Below are 21,361 nucleotides of genomic sequence, written 5' to 3'. Positions count from 1 at the left end.
TCACTTATTCACTGTTCATATGAACAGTGTCCCGTAAAAACACTGTTCATATGAACAGTGAGAAATAATATAATAATAATAAAAAATATTAAAACTGTTTCACTGTTTATCTCCTTCCTCCCGTTATCTATCCTTCTCGTGATCCCGCCTCACAGAGCGCCCCCTTGCCCGTTCCAGCCATGCGTCACAGCCGACGCTCCAATCCTCCACGCGGTGCAGCCGGCGACCAGATCCTCCGCCTCTTCATCCGCCTGCATCGCCACCTCCGCACAGCTGCCGTTCCGAGCGTCCGAGACAAGCTACGCATGCTCCCAGTGTATCACGCAATGAACCAGGCCGCCTTCCGTTCACCCAGCTATCTCCCAGATCTCCTCTCATCCCGCGGTGCAGCCGGCGACCAGATCCCCCCCAGCTCCATTCCGCTGATCCCACGGCCCTTCATCCTCTTCGTCCGCGATCTGCCTTCCGGCATCACGCCCTGGAATCAGCTGGCCGTGATCTCTTCTTCCTTCCCGAACGAGCACTTCGGGCAGCTATAAAAGGAGGAGGGTGGCCATCGGTGAGGGGGGCGGAGAGCTCGGTTTGAAGAACGAGGGCAGAGAGCTCGGTTTGAAGAACGGGGGAGAGAGCTTGGTTGAGGGAAAAACAGGGTAGCTCAGACGACCACAAAGGTCTTAGAAGGCAGCAAAACCCGATGGCTAGCATCGATGATCATGGAAGAAAAAGGGCCGAAATAATGCACCCCTGCTTCGGGTGAAATCCCGGCAATTCCCTAGTGCAAATCAAGGAGAATGGCAGCTATAAGACCAAAAGAGAAAGAGAAAGAGACGGACGATGTACCTTGGTCCGGCGAGGTGATCCAACAGCTTCTTCGACGAAGATTCAAGGAAGTGTTTTCCGAAAATAAACTAGGAATCGGCGGCTCCCCTCAAGAGATTGGTGATGGAGTTCCACGGAGGAGGTGGTGAACCTTAAATAGATGACATCCTAGAGTTTTAGATAAACTTGAATTGCCTTAGGATTTTAGGTTTCCGGCGTGATCGGGGAGAAAAAAGATTCTCAAGCGGAGTTTTCCTCCCCGCCACCTCATGTGCAATGCATGCACGAGGCCAACGGGCCCAAGCCTCTTCAGGCCAGTCCATTAGCCCATGAAAACTGGGCTGTCTTAACAGTCTTGTTGTTTATCATGCTCAGGGATAGTCTTTGACTGATGAATGCTGCGCCAAAATTTTGTGTGATATGTTGGTTTCTAACATTTTTCTTTTTATTGAAGGTAGTAAAACGTTGTCTCATCTGTATGTCTTCCGGATCCTGGTGATTGTTTATGCTTGCAGTATAATTTTGTCAGTATAATTAAACAGTACGAGTTTTTTTTTTCTCTCTTTGGAATCTGAAAGTGACTACTGAACATGTAGGATGTGGTGTCTTGCATATTTCCACATGCTAAAGGACAGGCACTCACAAACATTTGTTTGCATACATCTAAATATAAACAAAGGATGTGGCAACTAGTTGTATGATTGAAGGCACTATGACTTCCTTTCTCAGTCCATTCCCTTTCATGGTGATGATGGGTTACTGTCGAAGCTTTTGTTGAGGTCTGTTGGTTACTTGTATGCCCATAAAAAAACAAGCGCAGCACCCAGTCTTCTAGCCTTCTGCTGAAGGTTCCCATGTCGAGTATTTTACCTCGTGATTCCAAACCACGCCCAAGTTATAATGGGCTCATGCTAGGTACTGACGCTTTGTTCTGGGTGTGTTTGATGGTTTCCGCCCTCAGGCATTAAAAACAGCTCTTTTTTATTTTCTTCTCTCTGAGCAGAGATAAGGCTCACTTTGTGGATCTCTTTGTGAGGGCATCCAACATGCCGGCCACATAAACGTAACGAAAGGTATGCCTTCTACCAGCTTTACCACATAAATCTTACCAACTTGTCCACTTTTTATGATGAGAACCTTAGGTGATCAGCTGACAGAGTAGGCATTATGAGAATATGCCTTGGGATCACTATGATGAGTGGAACCATTACCCACTATGAGCATGAAAATTGTACGACAGTGTGTGCTCTGAAATTCATCAACAGTAATCAGCATACAAAACATGTTCAGAATAATCATGTTTGACAACAGCCTGTAGGGTTCACTATAAATAAAGGTTTAATGACCAGAACCATGACCATTGGATGCTCTTCATATTTCATACAAAAGCATTGCCCACTCTGAGACCAGTGTACACATGATTGTGCCATGTGGGTTTGAATCGGAAAGTCCACATTCATCTCTTGCAGTGTTCAAGTAGTGATACTAATGCTACTTGGGTGGGTGCATGATGGAAAGCCTATTGCATGCATACTTTTTTAACGCTTCATGAGGATCCATGCAGGCTTGTATTTAGTTCCACATCAGTTATTCGCTGGGTAGATTTTAAGTACTTATGCAGGATCCAAAAACTCAAATAATACTTTTTGGCTCACAATTTTTGTTAAGGTTCTAAGTTGCTACAAATGATATCAACCAATAATATCCTACAGAAAGCCAATCACACTCGATGAACATGAATATTATTCATTAAAGTGTTTTTACAAGGGATTCCACTAGATGGGTAGTGTTGCACATAGCATGTATGCTAAGGTAGTTGGTGGTTAAAATTTGCTTGTAGGTGTAATAATTCTATGAATTCAGAACATTGATAACAGCAACTTCTTTACATCCTGATGAACTGATTTTGATCTTATTTGCAGCCAGATTGAGCTACTGGCTCGAAGAGAACCTTAGATATGTGATGGTCGAGAGCAGCAGATGGGCAGTGGGCAGCATAGTAGAAACTTTTTGCGACGGTAAGGAACGTTTGCTTGGTTTGGCTGCTGAGACTAGGGGATCTTTGAAGCACGCACTGTGCTAACTCTTGCATTTCTGCTTCTACCGCCTTGTCCTCCTCGGATGTGGCTAAGTTCTTTGGGGTGCCCTGGTCAGATGGGTATGAAATCCTTGTCAGCTTACAACTTACTGAAACAATTATGCAAGACAATGAACAACACTGTTTCCAAATGACACCTCCAACTTTAAGCCCTAGTAAGTATTCCAAATTCAAACATTGATTACCAGATACCAAAAGATAAAGGATTTGTGTGGGCTAATACACCATGTGAGAAACCAAGAATGTTGAGCAGCTGAAGTTAATCTAATGAAGGACCAATCATCCCAAAAGGAAACCAAAAGAGTTGGAGTGAAAGCCTGTTGACATTGGTCCCACCTCAAACATCCCTATTTTGAAAGCTTAGGTAGGTAAGGAGTATGAGCCTATTTACGGTGGATGATTAAATAGACGTGCACCCACTTGCATTATATGTATCATCTTGCTCGATCATCTTCATTAAATGTACATTTGAACTATAAACCCTCTCTAGTTTGCATCACGACCTAGATAAAGGCCTATATTGCAATATGTCTCACCTTATTTGGTCATCTATCGTCAATTAAGCATAAACAATTTAAGTTGAACGAAGCCTTTTAATTTGTAGCATGAGATGATAAAAAAGGGGGGAAAATAGACAATGTATAGGATGGGCAGCTTACAGAAGGCATAACGATGAATCCTACCTGTTGAAGCAGCAAGCGGCGCTGGAGCCGGTGACAGACAGAGGAGGTGAGCCTTGCCAGCCAGTCGAACTCCGAGCGAGCCGTCGCTGCCTCGACCGAACTGGACCGGGCAGCACAAATCTCTATGGTGCGGACCAGCAGCAACCCGGTCTCCTCCCGCACGTGTGTTCCCTCGTCCTTGTGCTTCCACGCCAGCAACCACTCAGCCCACTGCCAGAAGACAACAGACAACAAAAGAAAAAAGAAAAAAAATAGGGAGAAGCTATTGGAAGTCAGATCTTCAATTTTTGGCTCTGATGGCACATACTAAGGTTTTTTTTTTTTTAAGGAAGAAAAAGGAATGCTCACAGCTTCTCTTAGGTGGCGGCCGACGTGGTTTCCTCGATTGGTCGGCAGTGCGTCGGACGCGATGCGATCGAGCAGCTGCAAGAGTACTGGGCCCACCACCTCTTCTCCGCCTCCTAGTCCGCTCCTCTTCCACCCCGACCTGCATCCATTGTAATTGTAATTATACTGGTGTTTGGCACGTGCCATGCACCTAGCTAATAAGAGAAAATAATATGCATAGTTTCAGTCCCCCAGTTCATTTTTCTTGATTTTGTTAGAAACAAAATGTGAAATGGTGCAAGTGAGGAATGTGAGAACAAGCCTGTTTTTATCTTGGTTGTCACTAGAGAAATCCAAAAAAAAAAATGTCACTTCAAGCGGGAAATCCAAGGGAAACCGAACTTCATACATAAGTCGGCCATGCATGAATTGACTATTAAGTATTCTTTTTATCTCCAGTGATGCATGTAAATTATAATTAGAGCTCCTAAGAGATAAAGCCAAGCATGCGAGAGGAATCTTTTTTGTGGTATTTGAGGATATGTCTGTGCTCTTGTTGCTGTCATAGCTCGGGGGCTATGCCCCTTTACCACTGAAACGAGGTACCACGCTTGAAACATGGAACTGTGACGGGTTGGTGACTTCTAAACGGCTTCATTGCAGACGATTTGTACCGAATGGGTCTCTGTTTTCTCTCTCTCTCAAAGCAAATAAAATGTAATTACGTGAAAACGTGGCTCCCATGCTATGCGGGGGTGGGGCCCTAGTGGGCTGCTATGCGGAGGTACGTTTGTTTCTTCCTTCCCTCATCCTTTTTATTTAAGCAAAAAAAAAACACAGCTGCACGACTACCATTATGCCGACGATCAGATAAAAAGCAACAGGAAGCTGCACGTCACATGGCATGTCACTAGGGTGATGGGTGACGCACCTGGTAGGGCTTTGGTCGTTGCGTCCTTCATCGAGGAAGTCGTGGATGAAGGCCTGCCTCATTTCATCTGAACACGACTCGCTGCGGAAGTACGAAGAGATGGCGTTGGCGACGATGGCGGTCCGAGCCCAAGCCAGCCTCTCCGCCGCCCGTTCCGATTCGAATATGCACGCTGCCGCCAGAAAATAGGCCCTGAGCGCGCCGCCCGCTCGCACCCCATGCTTCGCCAGGCCGCTCTCCTCGCACCACCTGAACCCATTCATATATTATCCCCCCGATGACTAATAATTAAATTTCTCGTCCTGTAAATAAAAGGAAGATAAAATTTTACTCACTTCTGAAGGCCTTCCCACTCCCCCTGGTGGAGTGCCTGGCATCGGTTGAAGTCGGACCTGGCAAGCTCCAGATACACATCGTTGTTCACACGCGGCATCCTGCAACCGCCAATCACACGTGTGACCATCAGGTTTCAAGCGGTGATAAGTAGGTAATTCTTTACGTCTCTTTTTTTTTTTTAACCTGTAGAGGGTCTTGCCAATCCAAACGTCATCTGCACCTCCGTAATGCTCGATGTACAACCTCGCCTCTATGCGTGGTAGGCTGGCGTACCAGGGAAAGTCCAGTGCGTACTCCACCTGCGCGAGTTAATGGATTGTGACACCAGTAAGCAACCACACCCGTCTCTTTCTTTCCGAGGAAAATTAATGACACTTCGGATGAGCAGTCAACTTTTATTTGAGAATTGTCATCGCAGATTCGTTGCTCGCCGACCTGCAGATGACTGACCGGTATAGCCCCGTACGGAAATTTTTTTCATCCTTCAAAAATATTTTTAAATAAAATAAAGGTATTTAATAAATTTTTAAAAAATTATTTTTGTTTTCCCAAACAGCGTTTTAGAACGAAATCCATTTTAAAGTTTCTTCCAAAAAATATTTTCAAAAAAAATCAAAAAGCTGTTTTGAGTTATAATATTTTTTGTTTTTAGACCAAAATACCCATAATAAAATATAATAATTACACAAAATATTTTTTTGTATTATTATTATTATATTATACTATAAATATAATATTATATTAAATTATTATGCTATAGTATACAATATTATATTATTATATTATAATAATATTATATTACAATACATTAATATTATACTATATCATATATTTATGTATTAATATATATTATATTTTATTATTCTTTATTGTATAATATTATGTAATATTTTTTATAGTCATTTTGTCATACCAAAAGTACTTTTTTAATTTGTTTACCAAACAAATGTTAAAGTACCACAACACTTTAGAAATTTTGTTACTAAAGAACAAACAGATTTTTATAAAATCTCTACTTCTAAAAGCTCAACTTCCAAAAACTTAGCTTCCTCAAATGGGCCATAGGAGGTAGGTGAGAGATCAAGGTCTCATGTTTTATTTGGAACCCTATTTTAAATAATTAATTTAACATTATTTGTTATGAATTAATATATATATTATGTAGAACAAGATGTAACTTAAGATTAAAAGTATCAAATTATTATTCTAAATTACTTTAACAAAAGTTTGGGATAATCCTAAAAATTTATTTGTGACAATCTCATGCCTGACTTGAAATCGAATGTGCTAGCTTGAGCTCGGCTAGATTGTAAAACAAGCAAGAACTAAGCATAGTGTGGCGCATGTTCAATTTGTTTCCTCTTATTTTATTTTAAAAAAACAACTATTTGCAATGGCTTCAAAGGTAATCTATTGTGGTAGATATCTTAACAACGGGAATTTACATAATGCTTGTTTTCTATCATTTTACTTTAACAATTAGCACATATTGAAAATAGCAACCAAATATTATTTTTACTTAGCCAAAATTGATTTGGTCAAATAGCTTCTTTACTGACCATTATTTGTTGCATATTAGTACAAAAAATTGATCATTATAACAATCTTCCAAAAAATTACACTCTTGGCAGATGTTGAAAAATAATAGCCATCCGAACTATTTCGCCAAAATGAGATCATGACATTATCAAAACCCTCATACATACCAAGAATGTCTAATTAGAAATCCCATCAATCAATCCATTTCATGAGGGCTGAGATGAATATTAGAAGGCACAAAATGAAATTCTACGTACCCAGAGCAAGAAAAATGCAGGAATAGAAATTTCTAGCAAAAAATTCAGCAAGCGAGATTTGTAGGATACCTACCTCACCGGGCAAGTCCTTTGTTATGATCCACTTGTCCAGGAGCTGGTTGGAAGCTTGCTTTTCTCGGAGAAATCTATATGAGAAATCCTTGGCTTGCTCCAATATTTTCTCCCCAGGGAAGGCCACCTGAGATGCCCTGTTGAGGTTGTACATCCCGGTGACTGCTTGGTTCGACTGCCCAGCGAAGCAAAAGAAGCCACCTTCCTTCTCAAAATGCCTGAAAATATCTGCAACGATGGCAAGTGCAAAAAAATAAGTCCCAGACCACACCCATAATCACATTTCATATCTCATTACTTGTAATTAAACTTCTTGTTGTGGCTTCAAAAATTATAACTTGCTGCTCACCAGGAGACACATGGTATCCATGTAGACGGAGGAGGCGGAATCCCATGGCCGTATCATCCACATCATGTACTCTAGAATTCCTCGCCCAACAAATCCCTTCCTCAGTCCAGTATCTGTAATTTAATCAGATGCTTAAAACTCGAAAGATAAGTAAATTCTAATGCTAATTATAATTCGCGTACAGAAAGCTTTTACCTGTAGACATAATCCAGGCATTGTTTGATCTCCGCTTCGAAATACCGAGAGATCCCAAGGCGCTCCAACCGATCGACAGCCCACATATGCTCGAAAAGATCCACAGGGTATACATTGGGTACTTCAGAGCATAATACCACAAGAATTAATTTAGACAAAAAAAAAAAAATCAAAAACTGTATACATTATTTATGAATCAAATAGTTTTACCTCCTCCGTCGAATCTTTCAACGATTTTCTGAAGATACTTGAGGCACTTCTCGTCGCTTGTCTGCATGAGAGCATAAGCTGTCGAAGCAGGAGAAAATAGGAAGGACCCATCAAGACACTGGAGCGCAAGAAGTTTTTCCCAGTCCAAATCAAGCATTCCTTCCAAGGAATGCAGCAGTGTCGTTGGTAACTTGTGCATCACATCTTTTGGGATCCTGTAGTAAAATGATGTTTTTGTTTTTGTTTCTGATTTTTTTCTTTTTATTGGAGAATACAACGTAGCAATGACAAGTGCACAGGACAGAGAAGTGGAGTGAGAGAACTTTCCATTCCACTACCTTTTCAACTTTAGGTTTCTGCTGGCATGTATATCCGGCAAGGCAGGATCATCATAAGGGAGTTCCAAACCCAAGGCCTTGGCTATCTCTAGGAGAGAAGGGAAGGCGATCTCAAAGCCAATGGGCATCAGCTCTGCTTCTTCCTGAGCCAACCTCCACATATTGTCGCGAAGAAAAGAAATTCCTATCAAAATAATTTCTCTCATCAACTCTCTAGTCATTCAAAGACAGACTAGAATGCGGTGGACTAGTTCTAGAGAGGGATATCAGCATCTAAACCTCTATCACAGATATCAGGGCGAGTATTCCATGATTTTAGCGCGACGACGCAAGCCAGAGTGTTGATTATCCGATCATGAGCCAAGAAAATTGTGTAGTCCCCCCATGAGCCATCAGGCAGCTGGTTTTCGGCGATCCATTGCAGGCTAGATGGGAATTGAGGGTCTCCATTTCCATTTAGGTGCTTCACCAAGGCCACCCATGCTGTGTCATATGCTGAAATGCTTATTTCTCCGTCATCATCCATCGAGCTAAGCATCGTCTTCACTCCATTAATCATCTCCCGCATGTCCTACAGGCAAGAGACCACCATCAAACAAAGTATATCTTGTCACCAAACGTCATCTGATCATGAGTAAACTCAAATAATCTGAGTCCTATAACACATTTGACAACTAGATATGCTATTAGTTTCATGTCTCCTGCATTGGTGGGAGCTGTTGAGTAGAGAAAGGAAAGGAAGAGAGTAGTGCGAGGAATCAATGGCACATCCACTGTAAAGATGGATGGTTTATAATGGATAGAAAATATTGAAGTCGATCGTAGCAATCAATAGATCCTGCCCTCAATTCCTCGCACTTGATTCTCCTTCGAAATATTTTCTGCTTTGTTTAACTGCTCAGAAGTGGTCCGCTCTGTTCAAGCCACTCTAAATGCATGGGATATTATATCACAAGGATGAGTTAATTGGGCATGGAAACAGGCCCTTAATTTTTTCACTAATGCTTGTACTTTAGATTTATAAACATTTACCTCCAGCACTTGGTCCTCATCATTCGATTCAGGAACTTTCTCTCGCCATCTGATGACGGGAACCCCATCTTGGACTAAATTTGCACCATGTTCTGTAAATAAATTTCATCAAAATGAAGAATACCTTTCCATAAAAAAAAATTAAAATTAGTTGTCAAATTTTCTTTGGTGTTATACTAGCTAGTAGCTAAAGGGCTATTTGGATGTCCGGGGATTTGATCATCCTGTAAGGCCCTCCGGTGTCGGTTTCTCATTACAGATAATGCAATAAAAAAAAGGAGTTGGGGAGTTGGGGAAAACCACCCGAACATAGTTCATTTATGATGTTTAAAAACAAGATAGATCACCTCAACAATAGTTTATATTATCTTTGGAAAATGGAATTAATTATAATTAGCTCCTTTTGATTCCTCATTCTGCTATAAGGAATCAAGCATATATCAAAATAAGATCTCCTTTCCAAAGAGCTCAATAGCTGATTGGTTCACACGAAAAAATTTTCCTCGCTAAAATGTTCTTCCCAGGAAGATGATTCATAAAAATATGATGCTGGCAAAAATAATTTTAGCATATTTTGTTGATAATGAAAAAGTGGCACGTTCCAAAATGACTTATGTTTAGTTGAGCATTTATTTTTCTGAATCGGTAGTATGAAATACTTATTATACTCTTAATAAAAGAAAATATCTTATCCATAGATTTTGATGACTTGGGGATACTTTTGGAAAAAAAACGGACCTCAATTCTCAACTGGTGGGAGAAAATAGCTTTTCCATGTCCTCCATAGTTTTTCTTTTCTATAAAATATGAAAATTTTATTCTCATGTGAATGTTACCTTTCTCTCTCTTCTTTGAAAACTTGCACTAAATAAGAGGCATTTTTTCGTTTTCTAATTGACTACACTTTTTTTTTCTTCCCACAAATCAAATTAGTCTTTAAATATTACTTTTTCACTAATAAAAAATAAAAATTATGATTTTTATTTTAGATAAATATTGTATTTTATCTACGAGAACTTATAAATAAAGCTACTTTCAAAAGTTTAGGAGAATATATTAGGATGGCATACCTTTATCATGGTTTCAAATGACAAATTGTAATCTTTATAACAATCATGATAGTTATGGCCACCTCATATTCAATTATTATGATAAATAATATCAAAAAATAAAAATATTATTTTTTTGCTATTTTATGTTATAATAAACCACGATAAATATAAATAACGACCACCATTTTCACTTTACCATCTCCTGAATAAAAATAATTATTTTTTCATAAAATCAAGTTTTTCCTAATACAGTGATTATAAGGTCCAAAAATAAATATTATTTATCTAATTAAAAAATAAAAAAGATATGAGACCATTATTTTTTTCTCCTAGCAGAGTTATAATAACTATTATTTTAATGATTTTTTAATATTACAAAATTTTAAAAGTCGTGTTTTTAACTGCTATGGCGATTTTTTTGGGCCGTTGCGCTTTACACATCCGAAGCGTACAACTAACTTTATATGGGTGCCGTTGCCCGACGAATAGTCAATGTGCCAATCAACCTTGTGGGCCCCCCTTAACATCACTGGGGGCCGCACCGGCGGATCAGGTAAAGCTTGGTTCGCCGTAAATTTTTTTTTCTTTTCGGTTGTTTTTTCGTTTTTTGTTTTTTTTTTTTTTTTTTTTGATAGAAGAGATTCGGAAGAGCTTCAGCATCAATACCTTGAGTGCTTTGTTTGGACATTGCATGGCACCTCCGGCGGGCAAGACACAGGTTACCATCTGGCCTCCGTACGACAGCTAGATTACACGAACCTGGTACACGAGCACAAACAGCAAATCATCATTCCATCCATTCCTCTTTGACTAGGACCACCAATGTCCCATTTAGAAAGAAGACAACGAGAAAAGGCTGCACGAGGCGTGGGTTACCGCCTTACAGAAGTATTTCCTCCAAAAATAATAAAGATAAATTGTGGGGTAGCAGAATGGATGGCCCGATCTTGTCTGATTAAAACCTTAATATTATGTGTATAAATAAATATTATTTATAATATTTTTTCTATTGCACTTCTTTCCAGAGAAAGGACTAACCTTCTAATAAAGGTTAGGTGGCTTTGCCTCCCTCTTCCTCAAAAAAATAGAGGGAAAGGACTGACCAAAGTTTACAACAACGGGCTTATATATGAGGGCAGAAAGAAGATAAAGAGATGAAGAGCTAAAGTTCTTTGATCAAATTTCCCTCACTAAATAACTGCATTATTTATAATATTTTCTCCATTACACTTCTTTCGTTTCCATAGGGCCGGATGGTTTTGCCTCCCTCTTCATTTAAAAAACACAGAGAAAGGACTGGCCAAAGTTTACAACAACGGCTTATGAACAAGAGCAGGAAGAAGATAAATAGGTAATGTTTCTTTGATCAAATTTCCCTCACTAAATAACTGCATTATTTAGGGAGGATATCAATTACCCTTGCTTCATGGCACATGATCAGAATATGAAACAACTTGCATCATTTGCCAGAATCGCAAAGCCTACTTTCTTTTGAAAGAGAAAAGAAAATAATAATAATAATAATAATAATAATAATAATAATAATAATAATAATAATAATAATAATAAAGACAACTTAGATCTCGACGCAATCTGTCCATCTAAAACTACTGATAATTACACCATTGCCACTTTTTCAAGAAAGAAAAGTGAGAAATTATCATGGATCCACCAGACGGCGCTTGAAAGAAAAGAGAAGAAAGAGGAAAGAAATTATCATGGATCCATCAGACGGCGCTTGAAAGAGAAGAGAGAGCGAAAAGAGAGACAGGATAAAATAATAAAACAAAAACTTCTGAAAGCCTGCTAAATGCTAATCCATCTAAAACCACTCATGGTTACACCACTGCCGTTGTTCATTAGAAGGGATATAAAATCTAAAACACTGATGGAAATAGGAGGAGGAAAATCTCAAGCACAGTCTGCAGGCAATGATTCCAATAACCATTGCATGGAGCAGAGCGAGAGATTTAGATCATTTGGATGAAATGATGCACCATTGCTTCATGGGTCATTGCTGTCTTCTAGACCCAAACCTAGCTAATTGAGGGGTCAAAGAACATTCCGGCGGTCTCGTAGTCCTCCACTGCTCTTCGAACATCAAAAAATTGAACAAAAAGCGGACGAAACCGAACCAAACTCTAGTTTGATACCTCGACGGAGGAATGAAGAAAGAACAGGAAACCAAGAACAAATAAATGGAGATCCTTTGAGAGCCTGATGGATGGAAGGAAAGGGGGCGTACCGGGAAGAGAAACGGGTAGACGAGGCCGCAGCAGCGCCGACGAGGAGGCCGGTATCCGGGCAGCGGCCGAGAAGAGCATGGCTACGTGGGGGGCGGAAAGGTGGCGTTGGGGGAGTGGCGGTCGGCAATAACTTTATGAGGATGGATAGGAGGGGGATCGATACGCTTCTTGGTATAAGATGGATGGGATTTAAAGGGATAGATGGAAGCCGAAAGAAGTTAAGAGGGGAATATAATGGGAGGGGTGGGGGCCTGGGAGGAATAAGAAGAGGGGTAAGGAGACAAAAAAGAGGTCTCGACGAGATTCCTCGAGCGTCTCTTGGAGAGATATCCTCCCGCATCCTCTCTGTCGTTATAAAACACTTCCCTTCTCGTATAACGCCATCATTTCCCTGGTTTATTTGGAAGTCATTTTGAAGAAAGATTTAGCTAATGATTTTTTTTTTGGATGAAACTCTTCCTAAAGTGATTGTATTTGATTATAAATAGAAAAACTTACGATAATAGAATGAGAAGAAAAGTAATTACAAAGAATTTAATAACTCAATTAGAATGTTGGAAAGATTTCTTCTTTGTTTCCAACAACTCTGCATCTTCCTTATTAGTTTCCAACGGCTTTATATCTTCCTTATTGATTTTCAAATCTCTACATCTTCAATAGCATTTGATAGATTGGTGGTTTCCTTTCTTGGAGGGAATTGCATGATTGATGATTTGTTTCCAATGGCTCTATATCTTTTTTATTAGTTTCCAACGGCTCTATATCTTCCTTATTGGTATTCAATAATTCGTGGTTTCCTAACACATTTAACCACTTGAGGTTTTTGAACCGAATTTGTTGGAGCATTCATTTTGACTGGTTGCAATAATCTGAAAGCAACAAAAAAAACAAAAGAATGCTATAAAAAATTTGATCTAGAAATAAATGTGATTTGTAATCTCAGATATTTGTTTTTAGGACCAAATGGGATGCATATTTAGTGCGTTTGAAGGGAATGTTGTGTTTAGAGGAGGAGTGTTCTGATTTTCTAGTTGAACAGGTGGCTCAGGACACAAACGTTAGCATGTATGGCATGGTCAAAAGTGTTTTTCCATACATGCCCCAGTTTTGTCTTGGTAGAAAACTGCCTACAGTGACACACCTTCGATCCGGTCATTCTTCAGCACTGCCGGAATCCTCCGTTCTTGGACTTGGAAATTTTCTTGATTCACTGCGCCATGCATCCTCTGGTATTGCTTTAGCATCCAAGGGCAGTGTTGACGGCAAAATGGAGACTTTTCTTTTACTATTTTTAGCCTACAAGGGGAGTGCTGATTCTGAATGATGAAACATTGAAACCTATTTTTTTTCTCTTTTGCGCTACAAAATTTGTACGTTCACTGCGTTATGCATCCTCTGTTCTCGTTGGTGGTATTGACTCTGAATGATGTAGGCTTTTCTTAATACTTCGCTCATTTTAATCGAGGTGTTCACTTCGCTCGCGATATTTTCGATTATCAGATTTCTCTCTTTTCTAAGATATCTGCAATTCCTTGAATTTTTTTGAACCTTTCCTTTGTATTCATGTATTAAAAAGGTTGATGCAATATTTGGGGACCCAAACTCTGTTTGTGATATTTCTGAGATTGCTGCTTGTGCCATCACTTGTGAATGGACTCTCTTTTTTCTTTTATTTATTTATTTATTTATTTTGATTGAGTGTATGGACTCTGTTAACCAACACCAACTGCTCAATTAAAGTGACAATGCGCATTGTTTTGTCAAACCGAGCTTAATTTGTCTTCATCTTCAATTGGCTAGAATCCCCTTGTTTTTTTTTGTTAGGCACTATATTCTTCATTATCTCAACCTCACAGCAAATGTGCCTTATGTGGGTTCCTTTGGACCACGTTTTTTTTTGGTTACCGACTTCATCCGACATCGATCTCGGCTCGGCCTCCTTGAATTTCTTGCAATATCTATCTTAAGTTTCTTTTTCTTTGTTTCTATGTCACCAACAGCTATTTTTTAGGGTTTAGTTTATCTTTGTTTTATTCACTTTGTGCCATTTCATGTCTTAGTAGGTTATATTGCACTGGACTAATGCAAATATCGGTTACTCCAACAAGTGAGAGACACATGCACATTTGCTACCAAATTTTCTTTTTCGTGTTTGATTGTAGAAGTAGCTGCATTCCTCATAATATTTATATCATCTTAGATACACAGCTTGCAGGTCCATGTCCAAATTCAGTTATTGGAAGCCTTCCCAAGCAACCGCGATAATATCTACAACCATATGTGCCGCATGAGCCTTAGTTAAAAATTTTGTTTCACAGAACTCCTATTTGGATGAAATTTGATGACATGCATAGCTTAAGACTGCTTTCCCAAATATCGGAATGTAGATTGTTCTCTCTACTGACATTGCAATTTGCTGGATCATTGAGAAGTGCCTAATTAGTTTATGGGTGGTGTGACCTCATGTTTAGTTGCAGTATAATATGTTGTGGATTTGTTTCTGAATAAATCTGCTAATTTACAAAAGGTCCATTACCCTGATCATCGAGCCTTGCTATTAACAATAAGGCCTTTCAAAAGGAACCTTTTGAAACTTCTGTGATGAGTGTTTGATGCAAAAGCATAAGCCCAATCTTGAGGCGTGCGCGGAGATTGTCCCCTCTCCGATTATGCACTGAATCACATTGGGATCCAAGAGTTTCCAGCATGGAATTACATTGGGTCCAAAAATTCTAACTCCGAATTACATCGGGTCCAAGAATTCTAACTCCGAATTACATCGGGTCCAAGAGTTCCAGCATCGACAGGACTCCTCAAGCAACCAGCCAACTATCCATGTGGAGAGTAGCAAGGGCACCAAGCAGTTGGGCGCCAAAGGACAGCGAGGCAACATTCAACCGCGGGAAGGGCTCTTCAAGCATTCAGCGCCCACTCGACCAAGGATTCTTCAGCGGCCAAAGATAAGCCAAAGAAGGACTCTTCATGCGCGACACCTCAGCAGCTCGATTGCTCAAGGATGCATTATGGGCAATGGCCAAGAGGAGTCCATCTTCAACAGGGAGTCTTTAGCAGCAGGACATGCGTTCAGGCCAACCAGATCCCGCGTTCAGGCCAACCGGATCCCGCGTTCAGGCCAACCGGATCCCATGTCCAGGCAACCGGATCCTGCATCCCGGCCAACCAGGACATGCGTCCCGGATCCCCACTTACCATGATTGGAGGATTTGAAAGATCTCACCGCAAGGGATCCCACTAAGTCTCGACCCCTCGTGCGGCTAACTTAGTAGTAGGATAAGTTTGGAAGTTTGTCAATTGAGTATGAGTCATTTGCTTTCTTAGGAGTCCTTAGTTTATTTAAAGGGTTGTAGAGCCTTTTGTGAGGCATCCATTGTTGAATTGAGAATTTTATTAATTGATTTCTTGAAGCCTTGAGAGCTTTTGTGAGAGGTGAGACGCCTTTCTTCCCCTTGGTGAGATGCCAAGATAGGCTAAAGTTGAGAGGGTGCGACTCCTTCCCTTCTTCATGCCAACCCCTTGAGATTTATGCAGAGTTGAGTCTCTTCTACATCTATCTCATAGTTTGTCAACCCTAAAGGATGAATTTTGATGATTACAAAATACTTGAGATAATGTTGTGTACTAATGATATTGGCTTAATTGTGAAGTTTTATAAGTCAAGAAAAATTAGAAGAAATGAGGCACTGCAAAATCATAAGTTCTTCGCAAACATCTCATTGGACATGTTCTAAAAGAAAATGATCTTAATCTAATCCATGGAGATCAGAGATGAAGTCTATAGTTTTCTGTTTGAAAAATTTGAGTCAACCCCTAAGCAAAAAGGACAAGTTTAAGTTGATTCTGGTATGTTTTACTCAAGCAGCACAGTCAATGAGTCGACCCTTGTGTAGTTCAAATTATACAAAGAACTTTTATCGCCTGAGACAAGTCTGAAGAGTCGATCCTTGTTCAAAATGAATCGACCTCCGAAATTGAAGAGTCGACCCTTGTGTTTGAAGAGTCAACCCCTTGCTCAATCTCAGCGTCAGCCGAAATACTATAGTATGAGTCGATCCTTGTGTTTAAAGAGTCGACCATCTGAAAATATCACAGCATGAGCCTTCTCAACATCTTGAAGTGCCGATCCAGAATGAACATGAGTCGACCCCTAATTTATATGAGTTGACCCTTGTACTGCAAGGACCACAACGGGAAGTTTTGAACGACTTTTGTCTTCTTCTGTAATAGAAAAAGATTCTCATCAGAATGGAAAGAAAGAAATTCAAATTCCGCCGAAGAAGTTGTCTATAAATATGAGGGAACTTCAGAAGGAAAACATCAAGAAAAGAAAAAAAATTTCATTGAAAACAGAAAGATTTCCACTGAGAAAAAGAGAACAAAAAGCTTAACAGTTCATCATCCTCACCGGCACTCATCCGAAAACTTACTCCTGTGAGAAAATCAGTCGAAGTTTCACACTGAATCGAGAAGAGCTGCTGCTCAAGCATTGGGACATTCTTCCACAGTTAACTTCTTCATCAGCTTCAGCTTTATTTTTATTGATTCATTCTAAATATTCTGAAGCTTTAAGTTTTTCAGTTACAGCTTTTATTTATTTGGATTAACTGTTGCTGGAATAGTTTCATTCATTTGAAACTTGTAAAGGCTCTTCCAAGCCTTGATTGGAAGTTGCTGAATCGGAAGTATTCAGTAAAGAAAAAAGTTTTTGGTTGGTTTGTTTGAAAACCAACTGGGTTGTTTGTGAGCCCGGAAAAACACACGGTGTAAAGTTTTTGGTTGGTTTATCTGAAAACCAACTGCGTTGTTTGTGATCCCGAAAAATAAAAGATTTTCGGTTGGTTGCCTGGAAAAACTAACTGAGTTTTTGATTGTGAGCCCGAAAAATAATCAGACTGTAATCTGCTGGGTTATAGTGAAATCTCAAGCTAGGCTTGAGCAGTGGATGTAGGTGCTGGGAGCGCACCAAACCACTATAAATCTTGGTGTTTGCGTTTGTGGTTTTCTCTCTTCCTCCACTGCATATTACTGATTGCTTTCCTCTTCTTATTCACTGATTCATTTGTGCAATTTTATTTCCACTTCTAAATTTGCAAGTTATAGAAAGATAACAATAACTCACACTCTTCATTTTTTTTTTTAAAAGACCCAATTCACCCCCCTCCTGGGCTGCACCTCTGGGCAACAAGTGGTATCAGAGCCTGGTACTCACAGTAATATTTTGATCTAACAATCAAAAGTTAAAGATCATGGCAGCCACCATGGGATCCTCTATTGACGAAGGGCAATCTACCAACAGACCACCTCTTTTCAATGGCACAAACTTTACTTATTGGAAAGCTTGTATGCGTATTTTTATTCAAGCACTTGACTATGATTTATGGACTGTTATTGTCAATGAACCTCACACGCCAACTAAGATTGTAGATGGCATCACCTTATTCAAACTTGAGATTGAATGGGATGACCATGATAAAAAAATGGCTCAGCTAAATGCAAAAGCTATGAATGTTCTTTACTGTTCTTTAGATGCAAATGGATTTAATCGTATATCTATTTGCATGACTGCTAAAGAAATTTGGGATAGGCTGGAAGTTACACATGAAGGCACTAACCAGGTCAAAGAATCTAAAATCAGTATGCTAGTGCATAAGTATGAATTATTTAGAATGAAAAATAGTGAATCTATAACTGAAATATTTACTAGATTCACTGATATTATAAACGTCTTGAAATACCTTGGTAGATCTTATTCTAACAGCGATCTTGTTCGAAAAATTCCTAGGTCTCTTCCTAGAGCTAGGGAAGAAAAGGTCACTGCCATTCAAGAAGCCAAAGATCTCATCTCACTCTCACTGGAAGAACTGCTGGGTTCCTTAATGACTCATGAGCTTTCAATGAAACAAAACCTTGAGGAGGACGAACCCAAGAAATGCAGAACCATTGCTCTTAAGTCCACACTACATGAAGATGAGAGCAAGGAGTCTGAATCTGACAACAGTGAGGAAATGGCCTTGATTACAAGAAGGTTCAGAAAATTCTTCAGAAGAAATAGAGAAAATTTCAAGAAAAGGCCTGTAATCAAGGGGGAGCAAAGCAAAAAAAATAACCATAAGGAGCAAAAAGTCTGGACACTTTAGAACAGACTGTTCTCTATTAAAAAAGGCTCTAAAAAGGTTAAGGAAGACAACTATACTGGCTACTTGGAGTGACAGTGATGAATCCAGCTCTGGAGAAGAAGAATAGCAAAAAGAAGCTGCAAATCTGTATCTAATGGCACACGAAAGTGAGGTATATTTAAATACTGAATATGATTTCACTTTTGATGAACTTCAAGATGCTTTTTCTGAGCTTATGATTGAATATTAAAAACTTAGTTTACAGAATAAGAAGCTAAAGATTAAAAACCAATCGTTGGAAAAAGAAAATGCTCCGCTTCTGAATAATAAGAAGGAACTGCATGAAAAAAAAATCAGGAGTTAGCTAAAGAAGTTGAAAAACTGAAACTTATAGTAGATAAATTCATTCTAAGCTCTGAGAAATTAAATCTAATTCTAGAAAGTCAGAAAGCTGTCTATGATAAAGCTGGTTTAGGATATAATCCTTGGAGAAAACAGAAATCATTGAAAAATATATTTGTGAAGCCAACTTATGTTCAACCGAAATCTACATTGTTTAAGTTAGATAAACAGAAACAAGAATAAATCCTAAAAGCCAAAAACTTGTAAGCAATGTTTCAATTAAGAAAATATGGGTTCTAAAGGGAACCATCATTGCTAATATCCAAGGATCCAAGAAAGCTTGGGTACCAAAGATAAAGAATTAAATTTCTGTTTTGCAGGTGTGTCTAGCATCCCAAGCATCAAACAGAAAATAATATTTGGACAATGGGTGCTCTAGACACATGACAGGGGATGAATCTCAATTCATGTCCCTCAAAAAGAAAGATGAGGAATGGTTACCTTTGGTGATAATAGAAAAGGCAAAATCATTGGTATTGGTAACATTCGGATTACTCCAACTACTTTTATTGAAAATATTTTATTGGTAAATGGATTAAAACATAATTTGCTAAGCATTAGTCAAGTCTGTGATAAAGGATATATTATGACTTTTGAATTATCTATGTGCCTAGTTTCAAGTACTAATAACAGTGGTGTATTTACTGGACATAGACATAGAAATGTGTATTTGGTTGAGTTAGATCAATTACTCATAAAAAATATGGACTATTTGGTAGCTATGAAAACCAAAAACAGTGAAGCTAGCTGGTTATGGCATCGAAAATTAGCTCATGCAAGCATGGACTTAATTTCAAAACTTATTTAAAAAGAACTTGTTTTCGGTTTGCCAAAATTATCATTTGAAAAGGATAAAATCTGCTCTGCATGTCAACTAGGGAAACAGACCAAAACTTCTTTCAAATCTAAAATTATTGTCTCCACAACTAGACCCTTAGAGCTTCTGCATATGGACTTATTTGGACCAACTAGGACTGGAAGCCTAGGTGGAAAACTTTATGGCTTTGTTATTGTGGATGATTTTTCTAGATATAATGGGTTTTATTTTTGGCACACAAAAGTGAAGCATTTTCAGCTTTTACTAAACTGTATAAAAAAATTTCAAATGAACATGGACTGCAGACCATCAAGATTAGAAGTGATCATGGAACTGAATTTGAAAATCATGACTTTGAAAATTTCTGCACTGAGAATGATATTGATCATAACTTTTCTGCACCAAGAACACCACAACAAAATGGTGTTGTAGAGAGAAAGAATAGAACTCTTACTGAAATGGCTAGAACAATGTTATGTGAAAGTGACTTACCTAAGTATTTTTGGGCTGAAGCCATAAATACAGCTTGTCATATTCTTAATAGAGTTACTATTAGGTCAATTCTAAAGAAAACTCCTTATGAACTTTTGAAAAATAAGAAACCAAATCTTTCATACTTTCATATTTTTGGTTGCATTTGTTTTGTTCTAAATAATGGTAAGGACAGCTTAGAAAAATTTGATTCAAAATCAGATGAAGCTATTTTTCTTGAATATTCTTCATCAAGCAAAGCATATAGAATATTTAACAAGAGAATTCTAGTCGTAGAAGAGTCAATACATGTTATCTTTGATGAATCTAATGACCCTTCTTCAAGAAAGAATGTAGATCTCGATGATGATGCAGAAGAACTTGATAAGCAAGTCAAAGAATTAACCCTAAAGGATGTTTCTGCATCTGAAAATTTAGAGCATGATGATAATCAAGGAGAAGAAGATCAAATGCTTAAAGGTAAAGCTAGTCTACCAAAAGATGGAGGTATGCATATAGTCATCCTAGAGACTTAATAATTGGTGATCCTTCTCAAGGCATTAGAACTAGATCTTCTATTAGAGATGTTTGTAATCACCTTGCATTTGTTTCTCAAATTAAACCAAAATCTTTTGAAGAGGCTGAAAATGATAACAATTGGTTAACGACAATACAAGAAGAACTAAATCAATTTGAAAGAAACAATGTTTGGAATTTGGTTAGAAGGTCTGAAAATATTTCTGTAAATGGAACAAAATGGATTTTCAGAAATAGATTAAATGAAGATGGAATTATAATTAGAAATAAGGCTAGATTAGTTGCAAAAGAATATAATTAAGAAGAAGGAATTGATTTTGATGAAACTTTTGCACCTATAGCTAGACTTGAAACTATTAGGCTATTACTTGCATTTGCATGCTTCATGAATTTTAAATTATTTCAGATGGATATCAAAAGTGCATTTCTAAATAGTTTCATAACTAAAGAAGTTTATGTAGAACAGCCATCTCGATTTAAAAATCATAAACTTCAAGATAATGTTTTTAAATTGAA

The 21,361-nt window shown here is 38.6% G+C and overlaps 1 protein-coding gene across 1 annotated transcript; it reads right to left on the bottom strand.

Annotated features, from left to right (window-relative positions):
• Window positions 1-2,532: 2,532 nt before the first annotated feature.
• LOC103698242 (ent-copalyl diphosphate synthase 1, chloroplastic) lies at window positions 2,533-12,658 on the bottom strand. Its single transcript, XM_026801535.2, has 15 exons — window positions 12,484-12,658; window positions 10,905-10,997; window positions 9,187-9,278; window positions 8,434-8,725; window positions 8,155-8,338; window positions 7,817-8,031; window positions 7,607-7,727; window positions 7,412-7,524; window positions 7,064-7,290; window positions 5,378-5,493; window positions 5,194-5,292; window positions 4,859-5,107; window positions 3,949-4,087; window positions 3,601-3,810; window positions 2,533-2,965 (listed from the first exon to the last, which is right to left on the bottom strand). The coding sequence occupies exons 1-15, from the start codon at window positions 12,560-12,562 to the stop codon at window positions 2,732-2,734; spliced, it is 2,463 nt and encodes an 820-aa protein (XP_026657336.1). The 5' UTR covers window positions 12,563-12,658; the 3' UTR covers window positions 2,533-2,731.
• Between the last annotated feature and the right edge of the window lie 8,703 nt (window positions 12,659-21,361).

Source organism: Phoenix dactylifera, unplaced genomic scaffold, assembly GCF_009389715.1.
Source record: "Phoenix dactylifera cultivar Barhee BC4 unplaced genomic scaffold, palm_55x_up_171113_PBpolish2nd_filt_p 000339F, whole genome shotgun sequence".
Lineage (NCBI taxonomy): Eukaryota > Viridiplantae > Streptophyta > Magnoliopsida > Arecales > Arecaceae > Phoenix > Phoenix dactylifera.
This window is presented reverse-complemented; position numbering and strand designations above follow the sequence as displayed.

Excerpts from the sequence above, each read along its gene's own strand:
- LOC103698242 (XM_026801535.2), bottom strand. The coding sequence starts at position 12,562 with ATGCTCTTCTCGGCCGCTGCCCGGATACCGGCCTCCTCGTCGGCGCTG. Across the intron at positions 5,108-5,193 it reads GAGTGGGAAGGCCTTCAGAA|GTGGTGCGAGGAGAGCGGCC; the intron begins GTGAGTAAAATT and ends GAATGGGTTCAG. Across the intron at positions 2,966-3,600 it reads GCCGCTTGCTGCTTCAACAG|GGCACCCCAAAGAACTTAGC; the intron begins GTAGGATTCATC and ends CCATCTGACCAG.